The sequence below is a fragment of the Crocodylus siamensis genome, chromosome 1 (assembly GCF_052110815.1).
Source record: "Crocodylus siamensis isolate JL-2025a chromosome 1, ASM5211081v1, whole genome shotgun sequence".
In the NCBI taxonomy this organism is placed as follows: domain Eukaryota; kingdom Metazoa; phylum Chordata; order Crocodylia; family Crocodylidae; genus Crocodylus; species Crocodylus siamensis.
The window spans coordinates 10,651,193-10,677,361 of NC_143395.1; the positions used below are offsets into that span (position 1 = coordinate 10,651,193).

General features: G+C 40.5%; 1 protein-coding gene across 7 annotated transcripts in view; it reads left to right on the forward strand.

The window, feature by feature from the left end:
- ITSN2 (intersectin 2) overlaps positions 1 to 26,169 on the forward strand; it is a 126,794-nt gene that overhangs the window by 45,170 nt on the left and 55,455 nt on the right. For 5 of the 7 annotated variants that reach the window (XM_090031381.1, XM_090031371.1, XM_090031361.1 and 2 more), the window contains 13 exons: positions 5,280 to 5,372; positions 7,260 to 7,323; positions 10,432 to 10,598; positions 13,765 to 13,965; positions 14,424 to 14,520; positions 18,343 to 18,485; positions 19,723 to 19,786; positions 21,749 to 21,886; positions 21,983 to 22,068; positions 22,929 to 23,191; positions 24,092 to 24,241; positions 24,506 to 24,646; positions 26,004 to 26,091. In XM_090031381.1, the coding sequence (XP_089887507.1) occupies positions 5,280 to 5,372; positions 7,260 to 7,323; positions 10,432 to 10,598; positions 13,765 to 13,965; positions 14,424 to 14,520; positions 18,343 to 18,485; positions 19,723 to 19,786; positions 21,749 to 21,886; positions 21,983 to 22,068; positions 22,929 to 23,191; positions 24,092 to 24,241; positions 24,506 to 24,646; positions 26,004 to 26,091 (1,695 nt within the window). The other 2 variants (XM_090031385.1, XM_090031390.1) reach the window with 2 other exon arrangements.

Genomic DNA, 26,169 nt, shown 5'->3' on the forward strand with positions numbered 1-26,169 from the left:
CTGCCTGCCGTCAGGTAGTAGTTTTAGAAGTCTGAAAGTTTAGCGTGTTTTTGAAAGCACATTATTTCCGTCTTGATGTTTACATCTGATTTCTCCTCACTTCAAAGTAATCAAGAGACAAAAAGCATGAACTGGCCTTTTGGGAAATTATTTCAACTTTATATAAGTGAACGATTATTACATATAATGATTGCTAAAGCTCAGTTTTGTTTTCATGGGTGCGATATTCAAATGGATGAAATATATGCCACCTTAAACATGCATTTGACTCGCATCTGATAAAATGCCAGTGATCTTTGATTAAGGCCTCTAAGTGACAGTGGGTGTTTGCAGGCCTGTCTTCCATGCTGTATCTTTAAGCCAAGGTCTACATTAAACATTTTTGCCAGTGTAACAGTATTGGTTCAGGGCAGGGATTTTTAAATTACATTTTTACACTGTTGTAGATGCTGTTTATCCACAACATTTAGATGATATACTGTATTTACTCAAGTCTAAGACAAGGTTGGGTTTTTTTCTCTGATCAACATGGGGAGGGGGTGTGTGGAAAAGTCTTGTCTTGGATTTGAACCAGCTTGGGGCAGGCAGCTACTGCAGCCCCAGCTCTAGGCCCAGGGGGTGAGGGATAGGCAAGGGGCTGGGGGGTGTAGGTAGCAGGGAGGCAAAGTGAAAGTGTCAGGGTGGGTAGAGGGCAAGAGGCAGTGGTCTGTCCACCTGCCCCTCCTGCCCTACCCCCCACTGCTTTCCCTGCTGCTGCAGTGAGGGGAATGAATTCACGGTGACCCTCCAGTGGTTAGATTCAATACACAGAAAACTGTAACAGATTTCTGACTTTCTATAAATAGAATCTAATTTATTGGGGACTCATCTTACATTTGAAGTCATCTTGGATTTGGATAAATATGATACCTTCTGCCAGCAAAAGCACAATTCTGATAGTAAAAATGGTGTCTGAGAGCTTGCTGGTGTTTCTGTACTGCCAGACCTTTTTCCGGTGAAAACTAGAACTAAGAATCAGCAATGCAGAGTATGCAGCAGTTAAATGCCATGGGGCTAGGGTTACATAGTGATGTGTCAGTAGTTCACTTCACACAAATGTTACCTTCATAGAATAGCTCTGTGGGCTCCTCTCAAGGTTACTGGGGCCATGGCAGCATTCTTAAGATCTTGAAAGATATGTGTCTGGTAGGAAAAGGTAACTCGTAGCACACAATTAGTACATTTTTTCCAACTGCAGGAGTGCACAAAAGGCTCTGGTCAAAAAAAGTAATGATTATTTTACACTACTTTGTAGGTAAAGTGGTTGGGTTTTTGGTTGTAACCATGTTGGTCTAAGGACACAGGCAGGCAGGGTTCTTTGAGTAGATGTGGTATCTTTTATTAGACCGACTGAGTAGCTGGAAAGAAGTTCTTAGCAAGCTTTTGGGCACAGTCACCCTTGTGAATGTGAATGAAGGGGTGAGCCAGAATCTTGAAACATTAGGTAAATGTATGGTAGTATTTGTTTATAGTTTGTTTTTTTTTTATTTTGGATTTGAGCTAAATTGACTTGTAACTAACAGGTTTTTTGTCTAGTTTTAAATGAGAACTCATAAAATCAGACCATCTCGCTTGGATGGATTTAGCAGATCCTTAACTTAAATTGTGCTGAAAAATATGTGGAGGCTTTCAAGTCTTTGTTGCCAATGTTTTGCCCAGTTGATGACTTAATGAACTTAGTTTTTTTTCTATTGAATGTTGAAATGAACATCCCCGTGAAGTATTTTGGATTCAGAGTTGACAACAAAATGCTACTTGATGAGCTGGGATCTCCGTTTTCTGTTCACCATGAAAAAATACAGTAAAACCTGGATTTTCTCCTTTTAAGGAGAGAAATGTGGGAAACGGTGGGTTTCCCCTTGCAGACTGGCAGAATTCCAGCCTGCAAGGGGCCTCAGGGAGCAAGAGGATGGTGGTCAGGTAGGGGGGGCTCCATGTGCACATGTATACATGCCCATGGCTACAGGCAGCCTGGAGAGCAGCCCCTGCTGGTAAATCTGGGAGATGGGGAGGATTGAGGCCCCATAGTGTGGGAAGGAAGGAATTGGGCATGTCTGGGACTGGGGGTGCTGCCCAACCCGGACCGTGTGTGGGGCCCAGGGCTGGAATGCACAGCTGCAGGGCCTGGGCAGGGAGCAGGACGGAGCTGCAGGCAGCTCATCTGGGGGGCGGTGGGGTGGGGGATGGCTCCCCACTGGTGCATGCAGTCCCGGAAGGAGCATGGGGGACACATGGCCCCCAAATTTATGTGCAGTGTGGGGGGCAGATGTGGGCTGCCAGCTTTGGGATCAGGCTGCCCCCACCCTCCCCCCGGGGCCTAGCGGGCAGGACCAGGTAGAGCAGGGTGGGGAAGATTGGATCTGCTGCCACAACCTCCACACCACAATAGCGAGGTACCCCCTGCCCACCTGGCAGCAGTGGGAGCAGCAGTGCAGAGTTGTGCCCCTCACTGCTGCAGGGCAAGGGGTGCCTCACAATAGAGGCATGGGGCTCCTGGCGGTGGCACCGAGCTTCCTCATCTGGCCCTGCTCTACCCTGCTATCCTGGGTCCCATCCACTGAGCCAGCAGGTCCTGGGCGGAGGGCAGGGAGTCCCGTGCCTGCAGCGGGCAGCCTGCATCTGCCTTCCCTCCACCTAGTTGGCTCTGCAGCAGCAGCAGCTGCCTCCCAGGGCAGCAGCCAGGGCTTGGGTGCTGCTGTGGACCCAGGTCCCTGGCCCCTGTAGCCCTGGCAGCTACGGGTCCCCTTCAGCGGGCCTGGAGGGGATCAGGGACTGTGGGAGGGGAGTGAGGGGCAATGTTATGGGCAGGGCACCAGCATGTCGGGGCTGCTTAGCACCACAAAGCAATGTTGGGGGACAGCTGCAGCTGGGCCTGCATCGTGGTGACCAAAGGGGGCAAGAAGGTGCTCTGATTTTCCATGATAAAAAAAATAATAATAATAATCAAACACCAAAATGTATAGGTATTTACAGTTTACTTTATTATAGCGGTTGAGGCACTGGTAGGCTTCCAGATTGCTTTAAACTTGTAAATATATCAATAAAACATTGTGTTAAGCTGAAACCTATATATGTGGTACTTCATTTTAATCACGGAAACGCATGGTTTTTGAGGTTTTAACCAGCGAATGTGCAATTTTTAAACAGAAAACAGTGTTTATGAGCACTAGACAGTGAAACTGCCATTTGACTGTCACTAGTTAAGCTGAGGGAGGTGCAGAGAAAAAGAAGCATTATATGTTGAAAAATTAGCATCTTAAAAGATCAGGTGGTGAAACTAACCCCATGTAAGGAACTGTGAAATCATACTTCTGGCTTAAAGTGGCCACTACCCTGTGAATGTTGGCAGGTTTCTGACCCGTTCTGTTCTTGATCATCCCTTGAGCTCTTGCCACCCAGCCTGTTTCAGAGGATAATGAAACCTGTATTTGTATGAGAGAGAAACATGCTTGGGAAGTTGCACTGACAGTAATTTTCTCCACCTCTGTAATTTTTCTATTCATTTTTTATGGCGCTTTATCCCTGGTGCCTTTAGGAACGTACATTGCTGTTGTCCAGACCAGTCAAGTGCTGCGTGAATACAGTGCTGTACTAAGTACTTTGAGTGTGGGTCTCCCACTTGTGGATATATTTAGAAGTCCTAATCACTGCTTCTGCTGCTGCTGCTGTCAGCAGGAGTTGTAATTTGTAGATTGTGTTTGGTATCCTACCAGGCTTCTGGTTGCTTAGTCATGACTTATTCCATATTAAATAGCGGAAGTAAAAGAATTCTGCGTAGGAGAATCATAGCGTAGGTATGGACCTCAAGGGTCATCTAGCCCAGCTCCCTGCAGAGAAGCACAACCCTTCTTGACAGATGCCGATCCATGTGGATTAATAGACGAGACCAGTTATATTCCTAACAAGGTCTTGTCATGAGAAGAGAGAAACTCTCCTTGTTCTGCATACATAGGGGAACAGCAGGTGTTTGACATTCTGCCTGTTAGCCTCACACACATTGGCTTTGCTATGAGCTCTGGAAACTGTAAGGGGTTCTTTGGAAACCCTCCAAAGAATGAAATACTTTCCCCATTTTGAAACTGGAGCAGTATTTTGGGAACATGCAGGTGTTGTACAGAAATACTCTTTCTACGAGTGCTGTAGGGTTTTTTTAAGGCAACTTGCTGAGTGTACTTTTAGTTTTCCACTGGGCTAAAAAAATTATTTGAGGGACAGTTGAATAATTTTATAGAATTCCTGATGTTGAACTCAGTGTGTAGTGGTGGCTGTCATTGCTGACCATGAGGATGATCTCTGATACATATTATCACCCTCATCTCTTGAGATTTTTTGGCTCCCTTCCCCACACCCCCATTGGGAATGTTGGCTAAGTCTTAATTTGGTTGAATACAAATTGACAGCTAGCCAAAAGCTATCCCAGATAAGCTTTCCTAACACTTAACAACATTTAAAAAATGTATTTGAATTTTATATAGCACTTATTCAACTCAGTAACTTTTAATCATTCCTTTTCTCTACCAAGTGCATCAACCTGCGCTCCTCTGGTGGGATTTGGCACATCTGAGAATTCAACCCTTTGTTATGATCTGTGCAACACAGCACAACTCTTGGTTTTATCCTTTAGAAGGAACCAGGGCTATAAATAGGGAACATCTAAAGCAAACAGAAGGAAATAACTGTCACTGGGACTCCTTGTTTTTTTCTTAATTTAACTTTTTCAAGAGTAAGTGAAAATATATGCTATCAGTTTTGAAGGGTGATGCACAGCTCCACCACTTGTTGTTGTAAGCAACAATTGTGATTTTGCTGCATGGGTGAGAAGTAGCACAAGTCTGTAGTTGGCAGCTGCAGTACATTAGCCTCCTGTCCAAGAACCTTTAAACAACATTGACTCATATTTATTTACCAGTGAATCAGGAGAATAGTTTGGTCACACAAATTAGCCCAAACAACATACTTCCTGCTTGGGCTATGAACAATCAGCAGTGGCAGGAAGCTGCCCTGCACCAGCTTTTGAAAAAAATATAGCTTGTTTGAAAACAGCATATAAGCAAGCCAGATGCAACACTGAGTAAGTCTTACACATCACGTTTCATAAGTGTTCTTGCCAAGCTGGTAGGAGCAGGGTGTGTTACAGAAGCTCTTGGTCTAATTTGGTCTCTTAAGAAACAAAGCTTGAATTTCTCAATTGACAGAGACCATTTTTTGTTTTTAAATATCTTTTAATCTGTGTTTTTTAGGAGGGCCAAACATGTGGGCTATCACATCTGAGGAGCGGGCGAAGCATGACAAGCAGTTTGATAGCCTTAAACCCACAGGAGGATACATTACAGGTTGGTTTGTGCTCTACAGTAACCCTTGTGTACCTGAAGTACCTTTATAAAACAATTTAGAAGCTTTCATTTTCACCCAGTTCTTCATTATATGACTAATAACTATGCACAAAGCACTGGTGGGGGTTATAAAACTGTTCTCCAAGGTTTGGTCTACAGTCTGGCACAGAAAGTCTGCAAAAGGGTTTATTAAAATCTTCACTTGGAGAGCCAACCATCTTGTGCTGTCATCCCATCCGGTCATAGATTAAGTAGGACAATCAGTGCTCATGTGAGCAGCTGTGAAAGAGTGCTTATTGTTGTTGCTGTAGCAAATGACTGGTGATTCAGGGAGTGGCACTCTTCTCTCCCCATTAGAGGGCTCTCTGCTATGGGAGTTTTTATTTGGTATGAGGGGCAAAAATAAAGGGCCTGATGCTTGGTGTTTCTTCAGGAGCTTATGGAATTTATCAAAAGCAAGGGAATATTAAGCTTTTCACCTTCCACAAATTCCAGCATGTGTAATTGTATTTTGCCTAGGTGTAGCCTTCTGACAGTTTCATTTGCATTCAGTATTTTTCTTCTCCGAAACTGCTGAATCATTTTGCCAAGCACTGTCTCTTCCACCTGAGAAAAGGCTGGAATTCAGGGGTGAAGGATTACTGACCTGGCTGTAAAGTGCTTTACAATGCTATGTGAATGTAAGATGATTTTCTGCATAAATGCAAGTTCTGACTTGAAAACTCACTACTATGGAGGTGCAAAAACTTCTATTGCAGTGTCCACATCCCATATTTACTTGCATTTATGTATCTCACACACACCCTTTCTCCAAAAATTAGCCATCCAAACTTGGGATGCTTGTTTTAAGGGGGCAAACTGATTTCCAGGCTGGAATGGAGGCATGATGCTGGAATAGTGGTGGAGGGCTGTGCTGCTTTCCTAGGTTTATGCAGGAGGGGGTGGAGTCCAGTTTTCAGCGCTGCTCACCCTCTCCTTACTGCTCCAAAGCTAGAGGTTTAACCCTGTCACAGCCCCTTCTGAATTGGTAGCAGCTTGTGCCCAAGCAGCTGTGCTGAAGTTAAACCTTTAGCTATGGAGCTGTAAGGAGAGGGTCAGTGATACTGAGAATTGGTCTTCACTCTTTCTGCATGCACCTGGAAGTGTTCAACCACGGTGATCTGGTGCTGTAACAGGAAAGACTGGAATCTTTTTTCTTCATTCATTCTGTGTTCCCAAAATAGTATTGTGTCTTATTTGGGGATGTGTGGTGCTTGAGAAAATACCGTGCTTAATAATGTGATCTGTGTTTTATTGCTGTGAAACTTGGTATGGAGTTACATAGCACATCATGCCCCCATCTCTGCAGTACTGAATGATAAGTATTTACTGGTTGGAAATGTGTTCTCTGCGTACAGAATAATGTATTTTATAAAGCTTTCTTTTCTAGTTGAAAGAGCCTGTACTGGATTGAATTAGAATCAGTTAACAGCAGGAAAAAAAAAACCCTACTCTTCCTTCCTCCTCAAAAGTCAGTGGGGCCAACACTGAACACTCAATTCTTTAAATTTTACCTTTGTTTCCTTAAATCTAAAATTATACTGTACAAAGCTCTTGGTTCCTGTGGATTTATGATGTATGCAACAAATCTTTTTTTCAGTTAATTTAATCCACTTCCTGAAGCCAGGAGTCGGAACTACAAAATACATTAGCACTTGCCAACTAACATCACCAAGGAGCTGTGGTGCAGAATTTTCAAGAGCTTAACATCCAACATTTTGAGATCTTTTGGAAATCTGGCCCAAAGTGGGAGTGCTGAGCTCTTCTGAAAGCACTGACCTTGATAAATATCTGCTGCTTCATATAAGACTTTAGTTTTTCTTTTCTTTTCTCTTTTTTTGGTCATAGGTGAACAAGCACGCACCTTTTTCTTACAGTCAGGTCTACCAGCTTCTGTCCTGGCTGAAATATGGTAAGAATTTTTTTTTATTTAAAGGTTTAAGGCGTTTAGCTCATGTACTGACATTGGTTTGTTATTTACTAAAACTCCATTTTCCCACTCTCTATTTATAGTGGTCAAACAAAAATTTTGGGGGAACCCGTTTATTTCTTGTTTATTTTCCTGTTAGCTAAGGTTTGATCTCCTTTACAATACCAGAAGAAATGCTATGAGAAACAAAGTGATAATGGAATTTGAGTACTAAACAGTGAATTACATAAAAACTAGAGACAGACACCCCGGATTGTTTTTCTGGCAGAATCAGTGGATTAAAGGAACTCAGTAGATGTATTTCTTCAGGCCCTGAACCCACCATTTGACTCAACAGGACTGTTTGTGTGCAAAGATCTGCGTGAACCACACTTATTTCTGAATCAAGAATTTTATGAAATTAATTTGAAGTGGTTCATTTTGAATTATGCTCCAGGGATTAAAAACTGACTCAAATATCACAAACAAAAGGTAGGAATAAATTGGAGGTATCCACTGTGTGGGATGGGAATGGTGGACTGTCCCAAATAGCATTGTTAGGCCTCATGTAAGGATCAGCTAATAGAAACATGCTGGTCAAATGCAGGTAAAAAGCAACTGAATTCCTTCTCCCCTACTGCCACCACCCCAAAATATTGTATTAAACCTCAAATGCAAGAGAGATCTACACATGAAGATGGAGTGTGACAGGTCTTTTCACTGCAATTGCTGAGTCCATTCCAGGGTGCTGTGGTCAGTGTTGCGTACTTTTTGTTGGAAATACAGACGAATTAAAAAGCTCAGAGGAAAGACCCATAAGTATGTAAGAAATTGGAGGAACTGACTTGTGAGGAACCATTAGGGCAGGTTTTCATATCTTGATTAAACGTATATTTTTCTTCTTCTTTACACTCTTCAAATATTTGTAAATGATGAATGGGGAGGAATTGTATCATATGTTGTGCAATGCACAATAAATGGGAACTATAGCATAAACAGTGAAGGAAAATCTGGGCTAAACACCAGGAAGATGTCGACAATAAAATATATTGCTTTATGGAGTTATCTTCTGAGACGATTGAAGTTTCTGGGAATAGTTTATGTCAACCTTCCCATTTCCCTCTCATTATGTCTCAACCCTCTCATGTTGCAACCTTCTTGTTCTACCTCTTTCTCTTTTTTTTCTATTTTAAAGTTCTCGTATGAGATCATTACTTGTTAAAGTGCACAACAGCTTGTCACAGCTTCTCTTACTTGCTCACTAGTTTTGTTTTCAATTCTAATAGTTGCACATCAGTAGCCCATTCTGTTTCAACACACATAAAATTGTATGGTGTTCAGGTTAGGGAAGTACCAAGAAAAATGGGTGAGAATATAAGCTTTAACAATATATATTTTACATACTAATTAAATTTTAAATAATGATAATTTTTCTATTAAGATCTGTAACTACATTTAATAGAATGTTGATCTCTTGCCATGCCAAATCTTCATTTAAATGATAGATCTGGCTTGTGCTAAGGCAAAATTGATGCAGTAAGTGTTGCATCAGACTGGACCTGAAGGTGATGCTTTTCCAAAAAGCCTTCTAGTTCCATGAGCACTGAATGTTTTAATGTGTAATAATTTCAGAAATCGAGTCACATCAGTAGGTGCCAGGTAGCCTTTATTAGCATATTTAAAAAAAACTAGTCTCCAGTACAGCTTGACTTTCAAAGTGAACACTGTATCTTCTTGCATACAGCACATCCCTGAATATAATATGTCTTGTTTGGAAAGGTAGAATGAAGAAAAAAAGATTTTTTTTCCCAACTTGTGCCTTCATAGAGCAGAGACAGAACCTAATCTTCAGCTGACTTGCTCTCCTTTTCCTGCTTAATTAAAGCTAAAACCCTGCATGCTACTGAAGACTGGTCTGTATGGGTGGTCCTATGATTTGTGAAGAGAGCTAAAGAATTGCCAAGCCTATGAAACAAAAGGAAAGAGAAACCAGGAGCAGCCCTCAGACAACTGAAAAAAGAGACAATAGTTGACATCTCTGGAGTGAAGAACAATGAGCCATTATGTCAATTGACTCCTTCAGCTGCCTAAATAGTAATGGAACAGCTGCTGCACTGTGAGCAGAAATCAAAATAGGGTGCTTCCATCCCAGTCAGAAAATCAGCTTCCCTCCTAATATCCCAGTTTTGGGGGCCTGATTTTGGAGATAAAGGTTTGTGTTGTGTGCAAGAAAATATGGTAGTTTGGCTGCTAGAAAAGTTGGGATCTGCAGCCTGAGGCTTTGTGTGTCATGGAAGGTCATATCTAACTTTCTGTAAAATCAATAGCAGGTTAAACTCCAAGGCTAAGTACAGACAATTATAAAGCCCGATGCTGAATTGATTCAGTCTTCTCAGGTTAATCTGAGGTGCATAGATTGAACCAATAAGCAAGTGAACAGACATTCTGGAAATGCAGCCACATGCCTGCAGTGGCCCAGGCCAGAAGTGCTAGAGCATGTCTCCCTGCTGGCTAGAGCAGACAACTGGGTCAAGGCTAGCCTGCCCACCCTGGGAGGGAGTGGGTTTGCAAGGGAGGTGCAAATCATCCTGGGATGCTGGGGGAACTGTGAGTTAACTTGAATCTGGAGGGCGTCTAGGACAGAAATTCAATAAGCTGATTTAACATAAACCAGTTAAGTCTGATACTACATCCATCCAGGTTTATCTTAAACCGGTTTGGGCCATTTTGAAATTGGTTTATATTTGCTGAATTTCTGTTGTATCACTGATTTGAACAGGTTTCCAATCACTTATAGCAGATTATGAGTCATTTCTGTCCCTAGTCCAAGTGTTAACTGCGTCTTTGTCAGAAAGATAGATACTAAAAGAAGCTCGGACAAAAGACACTCATGTAATGAAAGGATTAGGCATGCCTTCCAGTATCTGGCATGCCTTCAGTATCTGCCCTTTGGGCAGGGGGCTGGACTTGATGATCTCCTGAGGTCCCTTCCAGCCCTAATGTCTATGAAATCTATTTTCTATAATAGAATAACAGAACAATCAAATTATGGAAACACTACCTTTTAGTGAAAAAGTTTAAACTAATGTTTCTTTCACTGTCTTTTCCAAGGGCTCTATCAGACCTGAACAAGGATGGGAAGATGGATCAACAGGAATTCTCCATAGCCATGAAACTAATCAAACTAAAATTACAAGGACAGCACCTCCCAATGGTCCTCCCTCCTATCATGAAACAGCCTCCAGTAGTATTCTCTCCATTAATTTCTGCTCGCTTTGGTACATACGAATATTTAATATGCTTACTGGTTTTAAGAGTAATTTGCCCAAATTGGCTTTTTTGATATAGACAAATGAGTAGGGTTATTGTATTGTGGACCAATTGTTTAAAGAGCCAGAAATTGCATAGAGGATATTCTGATTCAAAGGCTTTTTGCAAAGATTTTTTTCCCCAAAGTTATGAAGCTTTGGATATTTTCATTCACTGTGTTTTCATTAGATGCCTGCAATGTCAGATGGATTCCAGATTGGCTGAAGGGTCATACTCAGAGTGTGGTGGTGGATGGGTCATATTCAACCTGGGGAGAAGTGGGCGTCCTTGGGCCCGCGCTGTTCAATTTCTTTATCGGTGATTTGGACGACGGGGTGAAAAGCAAGCTGTTTAAATTCGCTGATGATACCAAAATTTGGGGTGAGGTGAGCAGGCTAGGAGGGAGGGAAAGACTGCAGCAAGACCTGGATAGGTTACAGGGGTGGGCTGACAGAAATAGGATGCATTTCAATACTGACAAGTGCAGGGTGCTGCACTTGGGCAGTAGTAACCAGCAGCACACTTATAAGATGGGAAACTCCCTTCTCGAGAGCATGGAGGCAGAAAGGGATCTTGGAGTCATTATTGACTCCTCCAAGATGAACATGGGCTGACAATGTGAGGTCACGGTTGACAGGGCTAACCACACCTGGTGGTGCATCCACAGGTGCATCTCAAGCAGGGACAAGGAGGTGATCCTCCCCCTTTATGCAACACTGGTCAGGCCACAGCTGGAGTACTGCGTCCAGTTCTGTGCACCCCACTTCAAGAGGGATGTGGACAACATGGAGAGGGTCCAGAGGAGGGCCACCCGCATGATCCGGGGACAACAGGGCAGACCCTACAATGAGAGACTGCAGGACCTGAACCTGTTCGGCCTTCACAAGAGAAGGCTGAGGGGGGACCTGGTGACTGTCTGTAAACTCACTAGGGGGGACCAGAAGGGTTTGGGAGAGACCTTGTTTCCCCTAGTGCCCCCTGGCATAACAAGAAATAATGGCCACAAGTTGTTGGAGAGTAAGTTTAGATTAGACATCTGTAAGAACTACTTCACAGTCAGGGCGGCTAGGATCTGGAACCAACTTCCAAGGGAAGTGGTGCTGGCTCCTACCCTGGGGATCTTTAAGAAGATGCTTGATGCCTACCTGGCTGGAGTCATTTGAGCCCAGTTTTTCTCCTGCCCGGGCAGGAGGTCGGACTTGAAGATCTACAAGGTCTCTTCCGACCCGACTTCTATGATTCTATGTAGTATTCATAAAGAATCATGCTGAATTTAAGTAAGAATGGTTTGTGAGATTCATGAAAACGTCTCACTGTTGGCATATAGTTTGTGGTCTGTTCTCTTGACTTGGAGATATTATTCTTCTCTCTTCAAGACACTAACCAAATGATAATTTTAAATGAGTAGAAAGCTGCAGTTTGGCTAGTACGTAAGATCTCTCTTGAGAGAGTTCATTTGAAACATTTTTGCAAGTCACCAGACTGAAACTGGTAGTTAAATCAAGGCTGTCCAACTTCTAAGCAGCTGGGGGCCCCACGCTGTATAAGCTGCACCAGCATGAGCCACTGACACCCTGCGCTGAACATGCGGGCACTTTCTCTCTGCACCTTGCACGTGACTTCAGCTTCAGCTCCTTGGCTGCATGCTCCCTTGCTGTACCATGCCACATGGTCCCCAGGCTGCAGGCTCCCCCAGTGCTGCAGGCTGTGCTGTGTTCTGCCACACCACCCTCTGGGTTGGAGGCTGGAAGAAAAAGCCAGAATTAAGGGGAGCCCAGAAACCATGAAGCTGCGCCAGTGGGGGAAATGATGTCTGGGAGTGAGCATGGAAACTTGAAATTAACCCTTTGCTGGCCACCAGTTTGACAGCCCTGACTTAAGTGAATCATTTCTGTTGCTTGTTTTTTTTTCCTGCCTTTACTCTTTAGCAGTCCATGTGCACATGGCCCAGTATTTCATGAGGTGTTTATAAAATAGCATGTTTAATAACTTTGACTAGAGTGCCTCTTGTTCACATATTTGTATGCATCTGTCACAAACACGTATGCGCATGCTTTTTCCACAAGAGATCTTAATTACTATATTTACTCAAATATAAGACACGTCATGTCCCCCCCTGTAATCAGCATGGGGAAAAAAGCCCCAAACCCTGTGTTTTTTATTCGCACATAAGAAAACCTCCTTCATTAAATACATTGCCTATCATTAAACTCTGCTCAGTAATGAAAAACAATTTTAAAGTTGATTGAATGTAGCCCAAATGGAGCATGTCTCTAAAACACTCGGTCAATATCAAGCAAACATACCAGTTGGAATTTACTTTTTCTTTTTTTTTTTAAATAAATTTCTCATGTTCCCAGCCAAATCAAGTCCAAATCCATGAGTCAGTCCAGAACTATAAGTCGCCCTACAACCGGCAAACATACTCCACCCCTGCCAGGGACTTCAGATATTTCCAGTGTCTTTTGGCAGTCATCCTACGTGGTGTAATAAAATTTATCACTTCTTCCAAGAGTTACAGTTCCTCTTATCTGCATGAACACTTTTGGATGGTCTCAGAACTCATGACAAGAACACCTGGTACCAGTCATGAGTGGTGGGTTCAGGATAAGCAATATTTAGTCTTGCAGCAGCGGACATCTCTTTTATACATAAATTGTCGTAACTTTAGTTCCATTATTTACTGTCCCTTAGAGGCTACACTTATGAAAAGCTTATAGAGAAATAGTTTTAAACTGGCTGTTTGTGGAAACCAGGTAGAAACATGTTTAAATCATACTATTTATTTCTTCATTTGTTCTTCTGCATTCCTGGTTAGAACATGCGAATTGTGTGTCCAAAATGAAGAGAGAAATTAGAGTTTATAACTGAGTATGTATGAATAGTTTAGACTGGGGTGTCAGAGGTATGGCACCATGTTTCATGGTCTGCAGGGCTGGTAGAAGGACTCAGTAGGGGTGGAGACAGCAGGGACAGGACCTGCTGCTGAAATCTGGGGCATAGAGTTCTGTTCAGGACATTTGTCATTTATGGAGGGATACGGGGAAGCAATGGCTGTGTAAACCCCTATACTGTTTCCGTGCTACAAAATTAAATGTTGAATTATTTAGCTTAATTATTTAATTTGTGCTCTAGGAATGGGTAGTATGCCAAACCTGTCCATCCCAACGTCTGTGCCTACAGTTGCACCTTTAGCTCCCATGTCATCCCTGGCTTCGGTGACTTCAGTTCCTCCTTTGGTTATCTCTGCTCCTCTGGTGCCTTCTGTCAGTACATCATCATTGCCAAATGGAACATCTGGTCTCCTTCAGCCTTTATCTCTGCCTTTCTCTTCAAGTAAGTACAGTACAATGAGTTACTCCGTTTTGGACACATGTATCTAAGTCTTAGTTTATTTTTAGATTGGCAATACGAGATCTTATCTGAATGCAGAAAGAATCTGTATTGTATGTAAAATTCTAATTTGTTCTATAAGGCCAGTTGTAACCAGTGTGGCCTGCTCAACTTCCTGTCCATACATTTGAACACATACAAAGTCATGAGTTTGTTATTGAAATAGCCTTTAATCACCTTCAGGCTGTTGGCAGTAGGATATAACGCAGAGCACATGAATTTCAATATTCCTTTACAGCTAATATTTAGTTATTATTTATGTATTCTACTTCATTATTTACACCAATTATCACCTGGATAAAATCAACATTGCTTAGCTGTCTTGCTGCTAGCAAAATCTAGGGCCTTCGCTACAAAGTAGCCATTAGCTTGTATCCATGTTATTTTATTTTCTGTTTCAGCATTGCCTCATACTGGCTCCTTAAGTCCCATGACAGGAGGGTTTGGTGGTACTAACATTCAAAAGGCACAGTCTCTGATCGATTTAGGATCTAGCAGGTATGAAACTTAAGATTCCCAATTTGCTGTGTCCTAGACTTCAGCAACAAATGCAGTTTTGAAAAATACAATGGATGCATCTTCTCAGCTTCAGAGTGCATATTATAAAAGTGTTGCATTTCTAAACATTGATAGAGTTTAAGGAGATGCATTCAGAGTTTAAAGAAGAAAGTGTTTGGATACACGCAATTAATAACGTTGTCAACAAATGTCATAGGAGAGTCTTAAGTAGGACTCAAGCCAAAAAGAATGGGATGTATAGTTGGTAAGAATGAGATGTACAGTAAAATAAACAGGCAAAGCATACAAAGAGGTGATAGAAGCCACAGACCAAATAGTCTTCAGACGACACCTAACTTCTGAGCATGTGCCCCGAGAGAGTGATTTGAAATGATCTGTTTTAAGCATTGAACATTTAGTTTTAGGCAGCAAGGAGCTCTCTACAGAGAATGGGGGGTAGTTCTTGTTTTCCTCCTCGCTCCATTACTCTTACTTTCTTGTTTGTCCAGTTCAACTGAATGCTCTCACTTATCTTATTCAATGCCCTGCCAGCCATGCTGATCTCCTGGGAAGTGGAAGAGGATGAAGGATGGCTAGAAAGAAAAGCCCATATCCTGCACAAATACTTTTAACTACTATACTTTCAGCCATATGGTGGACAGTGCTATTACCAATGGCAGTAGTGTGGAGGTGAATTCAGTGGGTTTTTTTATACAAGTTGGTCATGTCTTTTGTCTGCATATTAATGTGGCCCTTTCTAGGGCTCTAAATTGCACTTGGCTACCCCGGGCCCAGATATGAATCAGTCCAAAGGTTAGGGGAGAGTCACTTGCCAAGGTGTACGGTCTGGGTTGTATCTAAGCAGATGCCTGCCCTGAAGCATAGCTGCCCTGAGATTCTTACATTTAAAGGGAGGCAAGTACTAGATATAGGCACTTAAACGCTGCCTGTAGATATGCTCATTCATGTTCCAATTAGAACACATCAGAACAGACTCGATTAATCAAGTCTGCTTTGCGTTCTAATTAGAATGCTTCAGCATCACCTCACTGTCACATGTATGAAGCCCCCCACATTTTAAAATGGCTCTGGGAGCACTTTAACTAAACCTTGTTGAATGAGCTTTAGTTAAAGAGCCCCCACAGCCATTTTAATGTGTGGGGAGTGGGAGGGGCCTTAATACATGTGACTGTAGGCTGTTTTTATTAGAGTAGCCATCTGGGAATCACTCTAATTAAAACGGCTCCCTCTGCCTCTGAGCATGTGTATAGGCAGCCATAAGTAGCATTTAGGGTGCTTGCAGCAAGCCAGTCTGAATAATTCTATAGATTACGCATCAAACTCCTGTCTTAGTTCCATGTCATTACAGCAGTGTGTTCATTCATGCCGATTAGATAGAAGTATGTTTGTAGAACTTGTCTAAATGAGTAGCCATTGTGAATATACTTATCTAATAGAATTTCAAAAATAATGAAACTTAAGTAAGAATGGTATATGAAGTGCATGTTGTAATTTTAGTTTCAGATGCATGGAAGAAATACAGCGTGGTCTAGGTAGTGGTAGATTGGTCTAGGTAGTGAGATATAGATAGATATATATATATAAAACCATTGAACAAAAATCCAGACTGTTGAAGAAAACAAGCAGTCTGATGTGCTATTGTAGGATTAAATGTGTTACTGTACCAGTGTTAAAAACTAGCAAAGAGATTAATTTGTGAACCTATTGATACCATAAGGTTTAAGCAAGCCAATCAAGAATAACTATGGGTCCAAATGACTTCTACTCCCTAACACAGAAAGCAAACATCCTTGGAGAAAGTCAAGAAAATGGGAACTTTTCTGGTAGTGCTGTGTTTTAGAAAAGTAGGCCATCCCTGGCTGAACAGTAACCAACTCGACTGGTTATGACCAGTTTCTGGAATGCGTATTCCAGAAAATTAAATGACTGGAAATCTTGGGAGAAGAAGAAACTAAGTCCCTGTCTACAGAGTAGACTTACCATGATATTGGATGCATCTACATTGGATGCTAAAGGCACAGTAGACTAATTCTACTGTGCATTAGCATGGCCAGCAAAAACTGCTAACATGCAGTAGAATTAGTCTACTGCACATTAGCATAATGAAAAAGCATGCAGCTGTACAGGTGCACCAATTACCTCTCGTTAACATTAGTGCCTGTAACTACAGGTACTAAACTTAATGCGCCGTAATTATGGTGCATTAATGAACATGTAACCATGCCTACAGAGCAGCGTCTTGAAGAAAGTTTATGCTGAAGAAAAGCTAGGTTGCTCCTAACAGCCTGATTGGCTTCACATGTTAAAAGTGATCACATAAAAAGCAATTTGGCTTTTTGGTTTTTGAAATAGACCACATCATCATGAACTCAGTCAGAAACTATCAGCAGAAATGACAAAAGTTTTCAAATAGAAGTTTGCTTTTTTGCTCTGGGCTAGTATTTTTCACTGAAGTTCCCTGTGTAGTCAGCAGGTTTGTACTATGTAGTCAATGAAATTATATATTGACATCATGTGTTGTAAGAGCAGCACAAAATCTGAGCTAAATGGTATAAAAGAAGCCTTTTGTTTGGGGGTATTGGGAGGAACAGTGATTATAGAAACTCTAGATATTTTGGGGGGTGAGTTTGTTGGTTGGCTGTTTTCTATATGAATGTTTGATTTTTAGATGCAAGGATTTTTAGTGATATTGTTTATTGGACCAACTGTATAGCTGGGAGAGATGTTGGACAAGCTTTCAGGCATCCAATGTCCTTCCTCAGATCTAAATATAATCTGAAAACCAAGTTTTTATATTCTTTTTAAAAGTTGCTTCTCAGACTTTCTCCTTAGGCCTCAAGTCATTCCACAGGCTTTAACAAGCATTGTGATGTATTGTCTCATTCTTTCTGAACGTACTAGATATGTCATTTTGTCATGCTTTTCTCAGATTTTCGGTTTTCTGGCATGTTATTTATCAGTGCTGTCAGTAAAACTTTTTTTTCTGTTGTATTTATCACTGCAGTGCTCTAAAAAATCATGTTGCTGTATTTAATGCTGTATTTAATATAAACGTTCCCATTTTTCATGAAGAAAGTTGTGCACAGCTGTGTACACGTATATTCACAAAAGGTGGAATCATCTGCACTTCTTTGATTCCATCTCAGATGATTAGGGGTATGAAGAGCCAATCTTACAAAGCAGACCTGAAGAGTTTTGGCTTGTTTACCCAAGTTAAACAGTGACTGGGAAGGTGTCTGAATGCTCTTTCAAATATATCAGCTGGGTAAACACAGAGGAGCACTGCTATTTAAAAGACAATGTTGGCACAAAAACAGAAAGATGCAAACAAGCTATGAATAATGAGAAGGTTTCTAATCAGCCGGGCAATTTGCTGCTCAAACAATTTACCAGTAGTAGCAGTGGGGGCAAAAAAATTACTTTTAAGTTGAAGCATGATCAGAATATGGTGGGAATTATATAATATAGTTGTCTGTGATAGCAGAAGACTGGAGTTGATGATAACCTACCCAGTCCCTTTTAGTCCTGTGTTCCTAATTTCATTGCGGGCTTGAAAACATTGTGTAATGAAACTATTATAAGCCCTTTAGATAGGGTGGGGTATACATCTAAATTACCAAATAATGTTTATATTACAGTAGCGTCCTGAGGCAGGATGAGCATCATGTTATGCTAAGGGCTGCATGGTGTATAAAAGAGAAAAACAGCCCTGTAATAGGATAAATAGCATATAATCTAGGATCTGTGAAGGGAACCTTTATAATTTAGATTTGTTTTTTCTTTTAAACATTTGTATTGCAGTTCAAATTCTTCCTCTACTACTTCACTAACTGGGAATTCACCCAAGACTGGATCCTCAGACTGGGCTGTTCCTCAGGCCTCCAGGTTAAAATATAGACAAAAATTTAACAGTCTTGATAAGGGCATGAGTGGATATCTATCAGGTCAGTATAACATTTGAGCTAGGAAAAAGAGCTTCTTAATTGTTAGAAATGTAGGCCAATGGAAGTTTTTACAGTTTAGCTGTGTGTTCTGGGGCTCACAGTGTTAAATATAACACTGACCAACAGGTCACATATGTTAAGTAATGGGGAATGGCTGAATTGATCTTCATTCTCTCTTCTCAATTTAGCCTGATACTAATGGGGTGAATATACACTATATAATCTCATACACAGGTGAATAAAATAGAAGCCATCTGCAGTATCCTTTTTTTACTGTGCACTGATGTATACAGGCACTCTGTATTACTGTACTATGTACAAGCTATAGAAATTGCTCTGTTATATACCTTTTAGTGGTGTTTTTCCACTTAGACAAAATGAGCAGTGCAAGAAACATACTATTTCCCCACAGGAATTAAGGTAGGAATTTTTCAGAAGTCCCTGTATGCTTTGGGAGCACAAGCTCCAGTGATTTTTTTCAGTGAGATATTTTGTTTCTAAATAATTGATTTTGAAAAATGCCATACATAGTCACTAAGAAAGCATGGATTTCTCTAAACTCCTTAGGCAGGAGGCTAGGAAAGGTTTGTTATCTGCTCCAGTCCACAGGCCTGTGTTCACAATTGACTTTTGTTACATAGAGCAAGTCCATTTCCCTTCTCATTTGTAGACAGTTTCCTTGTCTATAAAATGGAAGCATTTTCACCGCTTTTGTAAGGGATGTTGAGATTGAAGAATGAGATACAGTCTCTCTTTTTTTTTTTCTCCTGATTTGGAGCCAGCTGATAATAGTAGAATCTAAGGCTGAAGGGCTTGGGAACTTGCCCAGCAAGTCATATATTTCTGGTTGCTGGGAAATGCCAGTGGCCCCATGCTTACAGCTCAGACTGTGGGCTAAGAACCAGTTATATTCAACATACAACTTTGAAGGTTGCTATAAACATTTATATTTACCCCAGGTTGTCTGTCCTGGGACTAGCTGAGTAAGAACAGGTAATCCCGAGAGCTCCAATTATATTTCTGTATGTATAAAGAGAGACTGGTATTTCCAGGTTTAAAAGAGGACAGAAGTTGAAACTACTGATGTTAATTTAATATCAGCACAAATGGGTCAAGTAAAATTTAAGAATTAACCTCTGCTTGCCCCAGGTTACAATGCACACAATTTTAGTATCCATCTTTTTGCCTAAATAAATGTTTTATTATAATTATTAAGAATTTTCATACCTTCACTTAGGTTTCCAAGCAAAAAATGCCCTTCTTCAGTCTAATCTTTCCCAGACTCAGCTGGCTACAATTTGGTAAGTTTAATTCACTGGCCAGTAAGAGATATAGTATGTGATGAATGTAATCTGTTCTTCAAAAAGGAATGTTAATGAGGTAAGTACAATTTAAACATTAATGAAAAATTAACCTGTTTCACAATTTTGCTAATTTTCTGTTTGTTAAAGCTACAGTGTTTGAAAGGTCGCTTTATTTTTCACTTCGTTGCTATTTTGCATTTCTCTCACATCAGACTGTAAATTAATTATATTCATTTCATGTTCAGTGAAGTGAGTTGTAAAACCTGGAGGGCTCGTTTCTTTAACACAATGGGTTAGAAGTAGAAGTTCAAAATCAAAATTCTGCCAAAATTGCAAAGTCTGTTGATTTCAGTTGGAGGTAGGAGGGGAAAGACTTTATTTGTTTTAATCAGTGGTCCTTCAGTTTATTAGTCACTGTGTGCTAATAGCTGTACGCTTCACTTTGATTAACAGCTGTCCTTGCTGTGGTGGTAGAAATAATTGCAGTCTTCTGGAGACTTGGATAATGAGTCTTGGAACGTCTAGGTTTTGCCTTTTGACACTACTCGGAGTGAGTTGTAAACTTTACCATCCCAGAGGAATCCACAACCCTCTGCAGACAACCCTCTGAGTCACAGGTCTCCCTCTTCCTTTTGTCCCAAGAGCAGTTGTTTACTATTGGCTCATAGGAGCAGCAAATTACAATTTTACCCTGTTGTCTCTGCTGTTAGGTGGTACATTGTAGGATCAAAATCAAGACTTGAGGTTCTGTGCGCCTGCTCAAGGTAGTGATGGAATAAGCAGATGCACAATGACTGCATCCTCCTGCATGTCCAGGCTCAAAGTTTGAATAGCCCTGGTTGGATGCAAGATGGTTTGTGTACTTTCACAATACTGATCGTCCATATCGCTGTCGGTATCGCCAAAGTGTGCACAGCATCTAATAAAGTAGGTTATTGCCTACAAAAGTTTGTGTATCTCTAAGCTAACTAGTCTTTAAGGTGGCACCCTGCCCTACCTTCTCCTTGACTTCAAATTAGTACAGCTAACCACCTCTCTACTCCAAAGCTGGGAATTATCAATACTTTGTTTTGATATGTAGTGTTATTTTAACATGATTCAGAAGTAGTGCCAGACAATAAACAGGAGAAAAAAAACACTTTGATTAACTGTGGTTTTGACTAGAAATCCCTTCTCTTATTATTTTCTGGTCAGACTTCTTCGTGAGGAAGATCACTGCAGTGGCAAGTACTTCCGTGACTTAGTCTTGCAACAAGATCTGTGTATCTAGATCAGACTTGTTCCTTTTAATGGATGTTCCAGTTCCTTTGCACACATCTCTGGAAGCATCTGTTCCTTACCTTTTGCCCTTGCAAAGTATTTTGTGTGGGGGTAGGGAGGTAAGGCAAGTACCTATCCTGCCTCCCCATGTAAACAGGTTCAGGAAGTGCTTGATCCTCTCATCTGCCTGCTTAAAGGAGCTCTGAAACAGCATTATCAGACAAACTGCTGGCATGGAGAAAAGAGCCTTACATTTAGGTTCCTTTAGGAGGTTGAGAACCTAAATTTAAGTTGCTGAAATCCTGAGAAAAGAACTGGGAGGTAATAAACCAGGAGATGCTGTGAAGTTCAGAAGAGTGGGTTGTATATAGGGCTGTCTTCTGTTCCCAGGTCTGCTGTTGGTTTGTCATGTCACCCTGAGGAAAGTCATGTACCTCTTTCTCATCCTCATTTCCCACTTGTGTTTTTGCTGTTTCTTGAAACAAGCTGTATAAAGGCAAGGCCTGTAATAAAACTATAACATAGCACAATAAAATTTTCTTTCGTCTGCCATTGATTTTATTAAGAGGAAGATTTTTTACCAGTTTATTCCATAAAATAATCCTTTCAGAAATTGTTCTGCAATAATTTAAGCTATCCCTTCCAAGTAATCATTCAGCTTCACTTCCGCTGACGTCATTGCTCTTATACTTTACTCAGGACACTTGCTGATATTGATGGTGATGGGCAGCTGAAGGCTGATGAGTTTGTGTTAGCCATGCATCTTACTGATATGGCCAAAGCTGGAAAACCTCTGCCACTGACACTTCCCCCGGAATTGGTACCTCCTTCTTTCAGGTGAATTGCCAAAGGCAGTGACACATGACAAATCTGATGCAAAGGCTACAAATATTGATACACTTTTAACCTCCCAACAAAAATGTATCTTTACAGAGGTGGAAAGTATGCTGAAAATATTAATGGAGCACTGCAGTCTTACCAGCAAACACAAGAAGAAGAGCCCCAGAAAAAACAGCCAGGTAAGAATGAGGTTTTGAGCTGTGTGTTAGCCTACAAAACTGTACTTTGAACTCTGCTAAAACTTTTAGAAACTAAAATGGGATGAGGGAACCCGGGGCTTTCAAACATCTCTGTTTCTGGGGTAATGTACCTTTCACCATAGGTAGAGGGAAGATTGTGTAGATGATGCTGTCAGTTATGTACAATTAAGAAAACATTATGAATGTAGGGTAAGCAGTACTTTTTCAACTAATACAAGATTTTGAGCCTGCAAGCACTTGAACGTAGCTTGCTTGGTCCCACAATATTAGACTTTACTACCATCTGTTTCTTGCTGGCCTTTGCCTGCGTCTTGTAGAGAAAATTTTAAAAATAAATTTAAAAAATGATGAGCTTTGTAATTTATGTACTTTCTTTTCATACGTTATAAACCAAGAACTCAGCTATTCCTCAGCTTCTGAATGTTACCTTTATATTATTCTGCACAAATAAAGTTATTTTATTTGTCAGTGTTAAATTGTGATCTGGTTTAAAAAAAAAAAACCAAACAGACCTTGTTCAGCCAGTGATGGTTTTTTTTGTTTTTGTCTTTTTGGTTTTTTTGTGAAAAGGTAAAATACCAGAGGAAAAAAATTACTTTGGGCTGACCATAAAAATGAAATTTTGCCTCTGGCAGGATTCTGAAAACTTAAGTGAATATCAGTGCTCAAAAAGAAAAGAAAACAATATTTTAGCTCTACACCATTCAAGGTGTTTAAAATATCTGTGAGACGGTGACCTGAGATAACTTAGTTTTCTAGGCATTAGTAATGTAGTAGAAGATCCTGCTTGAAGATGACATTTTGTCTGAAACAATGCTAACTGCCTTTCTGTGTTTTAGTTACATTTGAGGACAAGAGGAAAGCAAACTATGAGAGAGGAAACATGGAACTGGAAAAACGCCGTCAGATCCTGCTGGAACAACAGCAGAGAGAGGCAGAGCGTAAGGCCCAGAAAGAAAGAGAAGAGCAGGAACGAAGAGAGAGGGAATGGCAGGAACAGGAGCGAAAAAAGCAGCTTGAACTGGAAAGGCAGTTGGAGAAACAACGAGAGCTGGAAAGACAGAGGGAGGAAGAGAGGAGGAAAGAAATAGAAAGACGGGAGGTTGTCTGCTTAATTACACTTATTTTTAACGGTCCTTTAAGAAGTCTGTACATCCATTCAGTGAACCCAACCAGTTAAGCTATTCCTTGTCCATTTGGGGAGGTGTAATTTTGGGTGTGTTTGAACTTTCATTACTTCTCAGTGTAGCATGTTGGTCTAAGTAGTTAGAAACCCCAAAACTACTCGGTACTGAAGCATGAAATTGGTATTATTTTGCCTGTTGATCCTAGGACAAATGTGGTTTAAGTAAGTTTCTCCATAGTTTCAGTTAAAATTTATTCACTCTGACTACTTGCAGACATTAAAAACAAAAACCCAGTGCTTTACTTTAAACTCCACGTGTTCCCGCACCAAGTCCAGCACATGCCCAGAAGAGGCAGCGTGCATTAGTTTGACCCAGCTCTACAGTGTCTGTATAAATCAAGTGCTTTAGTGGGGCTTTTTTGGCAATTTTTATCTAATAGCTGATTGAATCAGCTATTAGATAAAAATGCCCAAAAGCCCCTCTGAAGTGCCTGATCTATAAGAGATGCTGTGGAGCCAAGTCAAAGTAACGCACTACTGCTTCTGGTGAAGCAAGTAGGGGATTTTTTAATGTACGAGCAGTCTGTGGCCAGTCCGGTCAGGTTCCTCCTGAATAGTGCCCTTCAGGCCAAATCTGGGATCTAGGGCTGGTTGACATTCAGTAAAGCTTCACTACTCTGGTTTTTCAAAAAGCTACAGACTTCCTATTACTTTTCATGGTTATACTGGAAATAATGTTGCCAACTCTTTATGTGGCTAAGAACAGGTATGTAATGTGTGTAATGTAAATATTTATAATCAGTACTATCACACTTCTAGTTGGCTTTAGAGTTTCTAAAGAATATTGTAGGTTTATGATGCTATAATTTATCTTAGGCAGCAAAACAGGAACTTGAGCGCCAGCGGCGACTAGAATGGGAGAGAATTCGGCGCCAAGATCTTCTTAATCAACGAAATCGGGAACAAGAAGAAATTGTCAAGTTAACTGCTAGGAAGAAGAGCCTTAATCTTGAATTAGAAGCCCTGGTGAGGCATTTGTCATACTCATTATGTTTATATGAAAGAGCAAATTATGTATTATGCAAATACATATTAATAACGTGCTCGTTTGTTTGAATGAGCTATGGAAACTTGATTTTGGTGGGGTTGGTTTATTGTTTGATTTTTGGGGGTTATTTGAGAATTATTCTTAATTACATTTTGGCTGAACTGATTTTTTTCACAGAAGTTTTAGTGATGCACTTGCTAAATTGTTTACTACACATGGTTTAATCTTCTGTTTATCTACAGACTGACAAGCATCAGCAGATCTCAGGCAGACTGCAGGATGTGCGAAGCAGAAAACAAATTCGGAAAAGTGAGCTGGAAGCACTAGATAAGAAATATGACTTGGGAATTATGGAAATCAAACAGCTGCAACAACAGCTTCAGGTATGTAACGTCAGGCTAACCCTAGTGTTCTCTACTTCTCCTTTCACACCTCTTCAGCAGTTATAAAGAAAGGCAGTATAAGAGAGACTAGTATGGTAATGTCAATTAATTTAATAGATAAGGTGCAGCGAAGACATAAAGCAGAAATGGCCAGTAAAATGAGGTTAGACAGTGCTGATTTCATTTTTTAAAAAGTTGGGAAAAGAACTTTGTAGTTCTGATCGATTGGCAATAACTTTTCCAGGTTAGAGGTGAAGTTTTGACCATAGTTCCAGTAATATATATTAGTTTTACAGAGCCCAGGTAGGAAGTTATTTTGGGGGATCCTACAAAATGTCTGCCTGTTTTCTACATCCTTCCAAAACCAAGTAAAATGCTTAAAGGGATTATCCTTACTGATGCCATTCCAGTGAAGACACGTGAGTTGTGCAGTGTTTTTTCTACAGTATCTTGGTTCTTTCTGGAACTTTGAATGAAGCAGGGTGATGGAGCTTATATAGATGATGCATCAACGGATGGTTTTTGATTTATTACAACAATTAGTCTATGTAGTTTAGCAAATTTTATTGAATTAATATAATTTATGAAAGATTAGTGGCTGTTTACTTTTGAAAATACAGGGACTTGACTTTTAACCTGAAAAAAGTTTCAAATGTTTTTGCCTAATTTCATAACACTTCCTGAAAAATAAAATTGGGTTTGTGTGTTTTAAAAGGAACATAGGCTTTTATGTCAGGACTCACGCATCTGTCTGGGCAAAATTTTCAAAAGTGTCTTTGTGATTTAGCAGTCTTGTTCCAGGCAAAGATGCCTTCCTGTGACTTGTAGATTTCTTACTCTATATTTGGACTAGACATTGGTGAGCTAAACAAGTGACTGGTCATTTATCACAATGCAAATTTCTAATGTATGTAAGATGTCACAATTGATTTGTGATTTCAAGAATTAAAAATGTCATGTGTTAAACCAATGAATAACATGTCACTAGGTTTGTGAATTGTGTGAATAGCGTTTTACTTCTGTCTTATTTATCAGAGACTGAAAACTATTACTTGATGGCTTGTTTCAAAAAAGCATTTGGATTTCTCTTTGAAATTTGTATTCTGCCATATGTACAAATGTTTTGCTGGTGTGCTCTATTCGTGTTCATTCCCTCTGTGCTTAATATTTCTGTGTCTCTTTCATAGTATATACTTGGGGATCATAAAATATGATCCATTACAGGAAAAAAATTGTACCAATGTTCTGTGACACACCCAAGTTAAAATGTTGAAAACTCTCTCCATAGTGCTTGTTAGTATGTAAACAAATATTAACCAGTCTTAAAAATCTATTGTACCTTTTCTTATATTTGCAGGAATATCAGAATAAGCTAATCCATTTAGTTCCTGAAAAACAGTTGTTAAATGAGAGAATTAAAAATGTGCAGCTGGACAACTCTAATAGTAAGCATGTTCAAATAAATTCTTTCTTTGATCTATATGCCAGTTTTCTATACTTGAAACATAACAGATACTGGCTAC